The following is a 10,739-nucleotide window of genomic DNA, read 5'->3' as shown; positions in this document are numbered from 1 at the left end:
TTTATAAAAATAAAAAAAATTTAAATCATACTAGTTCAGCTTCTCAATATCACAAAGTTTGTAAAATGATAACCTTTACAGCTAATTGATGTGGAGAGGATGATGATTCACCCGATCGACGTCTTTGCGCCATTATGATACTAGCTGATTAATGTAATGTAAACTCTAGAATCCTTCACTGATGGCTCACGAACACTCCTGGTTTTTAATTCAACTGAAATGCTAGCTAGATGTCGCTTGAGAAAAACTCGAACTGATGGCTCACGAACACTAAACTAGGGTTTCACAAGACCGAGCTGCACTCGCATGTCACGAAGGAGGGAGGTACCCTAATGATCGTTTTTTTTTAATATCTAAGTTTTTTAAAAATGTGGTTCGGATGCCTGGGAAATGATGATTGATCAGAGGAGTTGGTTGGCGGTAGGGTTATATTCGGTAATATACATCACTTATCTACGTCTTTTGATAAATATAAAATCGTGATACATTTTTTGATAAATACATTAATTATAGTACACCTTTTAATAAATTATCGTAATATCTATATATATACTAGAAGACAGTTAGGATAACATATCTACTAAATTAAACTCGTGAGTTTCCAGTCACAAGGCAATAATTGCCTCAAGTTTTAATTTATAAATAATAAAAAAGGAATTTTGAAACATTTTCAAAATTAAAATGAGAGACTTTTTGGACAATTGCCCTTAATTTAATTATTTTTTACACTAGACCGAACCAAAGCAGGGCAGGGCTTTCTTCCTCCCTTGTTTGGCCTGCCGCTTAAGCAATCTCGGTTCCTGCTTTCTTCCCCTCCGCCATGGCAAAACCCTACAAGCAGATGATCCATAGCTTCAGCAGGCTCTACTCCCATCGGTTCCCGTCGCATCCCTCGCCCCGAAGCCCTATCCCTTGCGGCCAGACGCGGTTCTTCAACGCGACCCCCTCCGGTTACACTCGCCCCTCGAGTCCATACCCGTCCGCGGATCCATCGTCGCCGAACCGCGTCTTCTCTGCCTTTTTCTCTTCTAAATCGCGCCTGGGATCCGGAACTCTCTCCAAGTTGCCGCCTTTGGGTTCCGGGATCAAGGGGCTGGGTCTGACCAGCGAGAGCAGGCTCAGCTCCAGGATCTCGTTCACCAGAAGCTTGAAGTACAGCGGAAATGCGGGCGTTGCGGCCGGATTTAGGAAATCGATGGTGGACAAGCCCTTGTCGGCTGTCTCGTCGGCTTTCTCACGGTACCGAGAGGCGGTGAGGTTGCAGATGGAAGCGTTTTGGAGGAGGAATTATTTGGTTATCGTGGGATCTGGCGCGGTGGCTGTCTGCATCGCTCTTTGGAGGATAATGTTTGGGGTAGCGAGCACCTTTATTGGGCTTTCCGAAGGCATGGCTAAGTATGGGTTTCTTGCGCTCGCGACTGCCATTGTGGCCTTCATGGTGAGTACTTTTGTCAAAGAATCCATTTCTTAAGCAACTGTTATAACTATCTTGTTGAAATGCATCTTGGAAACTATAACATATAGAAGAATCATTGTTGCTGAATGAGATCAGTAGAGGAAAATGAAATCTTATTGCCGAACTCTTTAATGTTTGTGTATTCGTTTGGAAACTGATGGAAGGAATTTTAGGTTAGCTGCATCTCATCTACTTTGATTATTTGTTCGAAACCACTCAAGCAGTTTTTTGCAGTGGTGATTAATGATAGGAAATATTCTGAAACATGTTTGTGAAAGTCTTGTCCTCCTCTCCGAGGATGGTCTGTAGATGTGGTGCTAAAATGTGGGGAAAAGTATGTTTATCCTTGCTATTGTATGTAATTATATATTTCATATCTTTCATAGAGCTAAATAGAGAACCCAAATAGTTAACCAAACACTACTTGATGAAATTACTTTTAGCATAACCACACACAATCTGATTATTTGTTGTAAAGGAAAGATGATGAGATTTCTTTTAGTATGATCATACTGGATAATTTGCTATTCATTTGTTGTAAATACATAACCTTGTGAGATCTTTTCACTGAGAGATCAATTAAGGACAAATGATGAAACATGCTTATTTCAGTAGCTTAATAACATCCATATAGGCTTTCTGAAAGAACTGGTATACACCACTTGTTGTTTTGTTGATATGATTAGAAGGCCTCTCTGTCCATGGACAACATATAACTATATTACCTAAAATATGAATTTACTCTCAATTTATCTATCCTATATCTTTTTTATTTGTTAGCTGTTATGAAGTAAAACATTTAGAGGTGTTTGAATACTGGTGAGAAGATGATGAAACCACAAAGTATTTTCTTGTTGGTGATGACCTATAGATAGTCTCTGGAAGCGAAGTTAACCTAGTTGCCGGTGCTCTAGTGCTAGAAGGGCTGTGTCAGATTCATGCATGTCTGGTGCCTAATGGGGCCTCGAATTTTGTTAGACTTGGATTGGCGAATGTGTCTGATTTAGTTATGTAATAATTTCAAGGAATAACAGGCCTTTTTGCACCCATTTGCAAAAATACATAAATAAAAAAGATGGAAACCTGAAAGTACTTAAGCAAAGGTTTGGTATATTTGTTATAAAGTAACACTTTGGAGTCTATGATTGAGACCAATTAGAGATATGATAAGCACACCTACTTAGGAAAGTTTTGTGATCTTAAACATGTAAAAAAAGCTTGGATCAAAAGTAAACTCAAAATGCATTCCTTTAGAACAGCAACAAGAGATTTAATTAGCCATAATTTAATAATTTTGACTAGACAATAATATGGATCTCAAATAGTTGGGACTGCATTTGCCTTGATTCAATTTATTTAGCAACATGTTGTTATGCGTGCATTCTCAAGTTTACGCCATATGTAAATTCTGAGTCAACTTGATTTTGGCCTTCCTGTAATGGATGTCTAGTTGCCACACATTCCTTGACTTAAAGTAACTTTATCACAACATAGTGTAGATTTGCTTCTATTGACAATGTCAGAAGGATTCAATGTCCTTCAATTGAAATATTGCAGTTTGCTTATAGAAATTTGTTTGGGATTGTCAAGATTAATAGGAATGTACAAGGTCTGAAAAGTTATCTCTAATAAAGCACTTGTAGATCCAGAGTTTCTGCTGGCTTGCTTATTTTTAGAGAATCTAGTAAATTAAATCAGTTTAAAAGGAATATTGAAATTTAGAAATTTAGGTGTAGTTTTAGACAGCATCAAATTTTCTTCACCACTTCCATTCAAGCAAGAGAATGTCACTCGTCATTGTTCGGCAAACGATTAGTTTTATGAAGATCTTTGATAATAATATATTCTCTTGCATTTCTTGCTTTCATGTCTAAAGACCATACATCCACTGCAAATTTACATCTCTGCACAAGCTGAACCATTTTATAGTTTTGCTTAACATTCTTCTTATTTTTCTGATTTTCTTTATTTCAATATTGAAACTTAAAACATGCTATAATAGCAAAGAGAACATTATTCTCAGAGAAACTTCAACAGGCTGTAGATTTATAATGCGTTTAAGTACAGATATCTCTCTATTCTTATAAAATTGTCTTGACAAAAATATTCTTATTTTTTTGTTTAACCATTATTCTTTATTCAACTGAAAATGTCAATAGTGAAGGTTCCCTCACTATTCAAGCGTCTATAATATTTAGTTTTGTTTAATCAGGTATAGATATTTACATGTGTTATGGAATTCTCCATTCTCATGATAATTTGATGCAATTTAATGATAATAATTGCAGTTGGTGTCTAACCTGTGTTAATATTATTGTTACAATACTGAAGGTTCACTTGTTCTTTGTAAGGGCATGTACTTTCGGGCGAGATTTACTATCAATCCTGATAAAGTTTACAGAATTGCAATGAGAAAGTTGAACACATCTGCCGAAACTCTTGAGGTTATGGGTGCCCCTTTAGCAGGGACAGATGTTAGAGCCTATGTTATGTCAGGAGGTCAACCAAAATTGACGAACTTCAAGCTGAAGCTTGGCAACAAACGATGCTTCCTAATATTTCCTATTCGAGGATCGGAAAGAAGGGGTCTGGTTAGTGTTGAAGTCAAGAAGAAACAGGGCCAGGTACCTTTCTCCAAAGTGAAACTATTTCATGATTCTGCTCTATCGATACCTTTCATTTTGATGAAGCATGTCTGCCATTTTTACTTGTTGCTATCTTGCACCTAATTCCTTTCTTGAACTGCCAACAATTCTTGAATTACTAACAGTTGAGTTTGTTTGAATTGAATTACTAATATTAGAGCCTAGCTATCTTGCACCTAATTCCTTTTTTTTTTTTTTTTTTTTTTTTTTTTTTTGCAGAATTGAATTACTAACAGTTGAGTTTGTTTGAATTTCTCTTTTACTCGTATGATTCCTGTGCCTTTTGCTTAATAATTGCTAATAGAGTTCTCTTTAACCCTTGTGCTCCTTAGTGTGCTTTGAAATGTGAAAAAATGAATTCTTAAGTCACCGGGAAAGATCATTTGGGTACTAATGTTTTAAAATTTAATTTGACATAGTAAGTTAATTAGCATATCGTATGGGTTTTGTATCAATTTTATCCTTAATGAGGTTTTAAACACCAATCTGTATCAGTCGGCATGATTGAAAGGTATCGTTGATTGATATTGATACTGTCACTTATATTGGGGTGGTAACGACGGAGCCACCGAGGTAATAAGATTCTCTTCTCATGGTAGATTTGATTGGTCAATCACAAAGAGGAGATGAAATAAGAGGCTAGCAAAAGAGAAGCGCTAAGCAATAGTTTCCATTTGCTGCTGTTTTGAATGTTGGTGATGTTAAAGCTATAATCCATGGTCTCCTTTGTTCTTAACGCAAACTACATTTAGTTCCGATATGGTAATGGTCGTATTGGAAACAACCGTCCATTATGGTAAAGTTGCTGCTGTGAGACCTAGAGGTCATGGGTTTGAGTGACGGAAATAGCCTCTTGTAAAGTAGGGTAAGGGTGCGTACAATAGACCTTTCTCTAGGACCCTGCATTGATGAGAGCTTTATGTACCGGGCTATCTTTTTATAGTAATGGACATATCACTTAGTTGAAGAAATTGTGCATACTCCTTTTTTCATGTTATTACCCTGTCTTAGCGATCTTTGGATGATTCAGAACCATTTTGGCTGCAGTATGACATGAAGCTACTTGCGGTTGATATACCGATGGCTTCAGGGCCCGATCAGAGGCTGTTCCTCGTGGGGGATGAGCAGGAGTACAAGGTGGGAGGAGGCTTGATATCTGAACTGCGAGAGCCCATCGTGAAAGCCATGGCAGCGGAGAAGGAGTTCGAAGATCTAGATCAGGAGGAAGAGAAAGCCGACGAGATCAGAGAGCTGCAGGAGGCAGAACAAAAGAAGCGAGAAGAGGAGCTACGAGAGCTCGAGAAGGCAGAATTGGAGCGGCAAGAAGCAAACCGTGATAAGCCACAGAATTAACTTGTGACATTACGATACACTGTATGTTAAGATCTTCTGTGACAAACCAATTTTTTTCCCCATCTTTTTGAAAATCTTCAATATGTTTTTGGTTTTTCTCATTCCTGTGATTCATAATGGCTTTTCTTGTTCTTCTGAAGCAGGAAAGCCTCCAGAGAACTTGTGTCAGAATTGAGGTAAACAAACTTTGGTGCTTGAGTTAATAAGGGAAATGAAAATTTTATTTTGTAGAAGTTTTACAAAATATATTATTTTTTATTTTTCATAATAATTTTTAGTTAAATTTTAATGCTTAATGACATTTATAAGTAGTTTGAAATTTTATTTTAGCTAAACATGAAATTGAAATATGATTATGTGCCGGAAATGCTTCAATTTTCATATAAATAAAATGTGATGTTCTATTTTTTTCTAAAAAAATAATATATCACATGCTTTAGCTTAAGATAAAAGATTATTGTGTGGAAATTACAATATCAACATTTAGTTTTTTTTTTCTTATGAAGGGGATGCTTTCAAACAAATTCATTATATTCATGATATTTTTTTAGTGTAATGATGCTCTCGTATATGAATCGTAGAAACACCAAATCAAATTTATTGCACTTCTTGCAACTTTTTGAGTATAATCATGATCTCATATATGGATTGGAGTATTAATTTTGTTATTGTTGATGACAGAATTATGACAGTCTAACAGAAAGTTTACCTGTTAGATATATGGTAGTTGACTAATAAATTTAGATCAATCGACTACTGATTTAGTCTGTGCAGATGAAGTGAAGGAGGAATATAATACGAATTAAGTTTGTGTTTTTCAGTAAATATAAAATTTGGATAATATTAAAAACATTTTTTTTAAAAAAAACCTATTTTATGGAGGTCAGATCCTTAATAAAAAAAAAAAAAAAATCTGATCCACTAACAATTGAAGACATGTAATTAGTTGTGATCCTTTCTTAAATTTATTGTCTCCCCCATTATACTTTGAGTTGGGTGGGTGATTAGAGATCGCTCCTTGCTTGACGTTCGACAGTTTGATCACTTGTCTACCGCCGTCATCCTCCAAATGAGTTGGGTGGGTGGTTAGAGATCGCTCCTCACTTGACGTCCGACAGCTTGATCACTTGTCCATCGTTATCATCCTCCGGACGATCTTCGATAATCCATCCTAATTCAAATTATAACTTAAGAATGATAAATTTAAGAAGAAGTTACAACCAATTAAGTCAGATTATGATCACGATAAGTGATCCATCCCTAATCAATTTTTTGTTGGATAATAAGATCCGGCCTCTATTTATCTCATATGACATAAATTAAAACGACACGCTTTATTTTCATTATTATTAAAAACTCTTATATTAAAATGTTTTTAATAATTTTAATCAAAATTGGTTTAAATTTTAATAATTTCAACTTAAATAATTTCAACTGACTTAACCAACAAATAGCGACCTTTATGTATTAAGATAATTTTTTTATATAATAAATTAAAAAGGTGACATTTTAAAATTTTATTCAAAAAAAATGAAGAAAAAGAAAGAACATCAGGAGTTATTGGGTCGGATTTACTTGAGGTTAAATGCGGATCATTCAAAGAAGGCGCCGATTAAAGACCTAAAATTTATCCAATGACAGGTCGTGCCTATGTGTCCGATGATGTCGCGCCACAAATTAAATTCTCCCGTCTCATGCGGTCGTGCCTAGGGGACGACGATGACAATGACCAATTTATTTTCAAAAATACCCCCTCACGATTACACCCCCACAATTCATAAACTATCAGTCTATGCCCTAAACTTTTCAAATTAATTTCATTTCAAACCATCATCTTTTTTATTTTTTTTTTAAAAAAATGCTAGATATGGACCCTGAGTAGGGTTGACTTGACGAGTGCAGGATAAAATTATTATCATGGGATAAAGTTTTGAATTTTGATAGAGTCGAGAAATTTTTTTTCTATATTGATCAACTATAATTTTTGATTTATTTTCTCACAGATAATTATATGATCGACTGGACCAAACCATTGGGATGACATATTCTATCTTCTACTATCATACTGAAAAGACTAGATATGCTGATAACTTTAAAAATATTCATAGTTTGGATGTACTTTCATGGACATTTAATGGGTGATAAAAAATTTTTATGGGATTAAATTGATTATCTTCGAGATTAAGTTCGAAAAATTGAATACATGAACTACAGTACAATATGGAAAATCGCTTCAACAGGTAAACAGATAGCTAATAGGTCAATATGGAAAAACGTTTCCATAGGTAAATAGATATTTCTAATTGCGACATACTGTGAAAATTAATTCTCTCCCATGACCCTAAAAAGTTGAGAAGCTGTTCATTCTTCTAGATTTATCTTGATCACTTTTTAGGATCGGTTAATCCAAAAAAAAAAAAAAAAAAAATTCTAAAATATGATTATATTGTTAAAATAAGTCCAAATATCTCACTCTACTTTAAATTTTGGAAAAAATTAATGGTTTAAATAATCAAGATGAAGTCCGTATTTCATTTTTTTTATGCTCCACCCCAGTAAAATTACATAGCTACCCTTAAATACAATATTTGACCGTTTTTGATTATTGACAGATCAGTTTTAATTTTAAATCCGGAATCCCTGGAGGGACTTGACCTATTCAATAATACACATGGTTGAGTTTGTTACAAACTCCAAAAAGGGAAATCCAGTGCAGATAAAAAAACTACAAAATATATATATATATATCAAGCAAATTATTACCTACAACAACTATAAAAATCTTAGCTTTCAAAAAAACATAAACTCTCAAATTATAAAAGGACAGTAGTCATCAGGCAATAGCTTTCAAGAAAAACAAACTCCTAAATTATAAACGGACAGTAATCATCAGATCAGAAAGTAATGCATGACAAAGTTTAAAGCACCCAGTAAGAAAATAGCTCCGTGCATGCACCAAATAGCTAAATTAAGTTGTTACCTACGACAAATCAGGAAAGTTGAGATGAGGTGGACGGTGCAAATCTATAAATTGTCATGTCAAATAACAGTTCCCAACCTGTATGACAAAAATATGATAAGTAAATTAAGTGCAAGCAAATCCGTAGTTATTTGGTCACAGATGATATCAAGACATTTAACTTTCCCATGATACATTAAAATCACATGGACAAAATAAAAGAAATTAACAAATAAATAATAAAAAAAAAGAATGGATCAGTAGCACCTATGCTTTTCTAAAGTCCTCAGGTCCTTTTCCCATACAATATCATGGCCATTGAATTCAAAGAAGGCCTCAGGTCCTTTTCCCTTTAGCATATACTGAATGTGTGTCAAAGGCAAGGACCTATGCTTTTCTAAAGATTCACTCTTCTCAGTTCTAAGAAAGCAAAATTTTTGCTTATGTCCTTCACAGATATGATGTGTCCAATCATGTCCTCTCCACTTGCTTCATGGAACCAATTAAGAAGAAAACCAAGCACTCTTGCCCTGAAACATGCAGTTCGGTTTGTGATCGAATACTTGAGCACATTATGTAAGGCATCCAGGCCATAATGCTGCAACAAATTGCTGCACTGGCAAGATTTTTTTTTTAAAAAAAAATTATCTAAATGTACATCTACCATGATAATGCATATATATTATAGAGGCATAAACAAACCTTCTGCAGCACATTCAGGAGTATAATCACATCTTCATTCTGTATCAAACATGAGCAAATGAAACATGACTATGCAATGTAGATAAACACTTGTTTTTTTATCAAGGAAAGAAGATGCTTGATGCTCGAAGTGGTTAACTTCAAGTGAACCAGAAAAGAAATCCAAAGAGCATTGCACACACAAGCCTTTACTACAGCCTTTTCTTCCAAGTCAAAATTTCCATCCACAAGCATGTCAAGAAGAGTACTAGCGGCAGTCTGTACTTTGCATACGGCAGCCCACTCTTCCTCGAGCTCATGCCAAGTTGCTTTCTTTTTGATGGAGATGGAAGATATGTTTCAGTTTGGGTCAAAATCCATGGCCTCCTAGCGAACTGCTGGACTCCAAGGGTATTAAGCCTGTGGGTTATGAAATTAGGCGACCGTTCTACGTGGACAAACTAACATGCACTCGGGAACGCTTCACCTATGCCCGACTGCTTGTAGAGGTAGACACTGAAGGGATGCAGGTAAATACAGTGCCCATCATGTTGCCAATAGGGGCTTAGATCGAATTGGACATTCAGTTTGAAACAATGCCGGAATATTGTGATGGTTGCTGACTAATTGGACATAGTAAGGCGGTCTGTAAGGCTGCTGGTGCAAAATTTTCACGGATAGAGGCGAACCCAGCAAGGTCTAGGCCACCTCGACGATGTGCCTGCCCACAAAAGCGACAAGCCCACTCTGCTCTCCAACCAGAAGCACCTAACCAGGAGCCCGAAGCTGGTAGTAGTCAACCAACGACTTGGCAAGCTACCCACCAAGTGGACATAGCTGTTCGGAGGGCTGGCATTGCTCAATCATCACCCACACTGATCCTCTCTGTCTGGAAGTTGAGTCAATGGGGGTGTCGGTTACGAGGGCAAGAATGTTGACAAGGAGAAGACTTGGGCCTCGGACCAGGAGATACGCTGCAAGCTTTTTCACCTTCCCACAGAGCAGAGGGAGATGGTTGATGATGTTCCCATGAACCTGTGCACACCATTAACCGATCACATGGGAGCGTTAAAGCTAGAACTAGGGAAGAGGTCCCTGGCACAGACACTTAGACACTTAAGTTAAAATCGGGATAGCGCTCAAAAGTGTAAGAAGTAAATGAATAATAGTACTGTAGTAGATGCGGGTGTGTGCGTGCCTACCTGACCAACGGAGAGGACCTCCCTCTCTATATAAGGAGGGTGATAGCAGTGGAGAACGAAGAGGACCTCTCTACCTTTACTCCGACACTATAGTAGTACTGTAATAGTAAGTTTTATCCCCAAACAAGTCTCACCACGTGGAGTACCCTGGTTGGCTTGCTTACGTTACATTCAGGGCGTCCTGAAGAGATCCAGGCGCCTCGAACCTCCTATATAAGGAGGGTGAAGGCAGAAGTAAAGACAACAACTTACGATCTACGCTTCTGTGCTCCTGCGACGTTTCTCCGACAAAGTACTACTGTTTCTTTTTTTTTTCTAATTATTGTCGGTATTATTAACTTAATAGCATTTATAATCAAACTTGTAATATTTTACGAATTGTTAGTGGATTGGCCAACGAAAAGTGTAACGCCTCAGCTCGGGTAAGCCCCACCTTGACCGAA

General features: G+C 36.5%; 1 protein-coding gene across 3 annotated transcripts; it reads left to right on the top strand.

The window, feature by feature from the left end:
- The first annotated feature begins 729 nt into the window (after window positions 1-729).
- On the top strand, window positions 730-5,703 carry LOC122052084. 3 transcript variants are annotated; one of them, XM_042613480.1, is made up of 4 exons: window positions 730-1,438; window positions 3,808-4,080; window positions 5,149-5,475; window positions 5,598-5,703. In XM_042613480.1, the coding sequence occupies exons 1-3, from the start codon at window positions 821-823 to the stop codon at window positions 5,452-5,454; spliced, it is 1,197 nt and encodes a 398-aa protein (XP_042469414.1). In that variant the 5' UTR covers window positions 730-820; the 3' UTR covers window positions 5,455-5,475; window positions 5,598-5,703. The 3 variants fall into 3 exon arrangements, with proteins under 3 accessions (XP_042469414.1, XP_042469413.1, XP_042469412.1); XM_042613479.1 differs by having other exon boundaries at window positions 5,595-5,703; XM_042613478.1 differs by lacking the exon at window positions 5,598-5,703 and having other exon boundaries at window positions 5,149-5,555.
- The last annotated feature ends 5,036 nt before the right edge of the window (window positions 5,704-10,739 follow it).

The sequence above is a fragment of the Zingiber officinale genome, chromosome 3A, assembly GCF_018446385.1.
Source record: "Zingiber officinale cultivar Zhangliang chromosome 3A, Zo_v1.1, whole genome shotgun sequence".
Lineage (NCBI taxonomy): Eukaryota > Viridiplantae > Streptophyta > Magnoliopsida > Zingiberales > Zingiberaceae > Zingiber > Zingiber officinale.
Note: the sequence above shows the minus strand (reverse complement) of the source record. Positions and strands in the feature narration are given on the sequence as shown.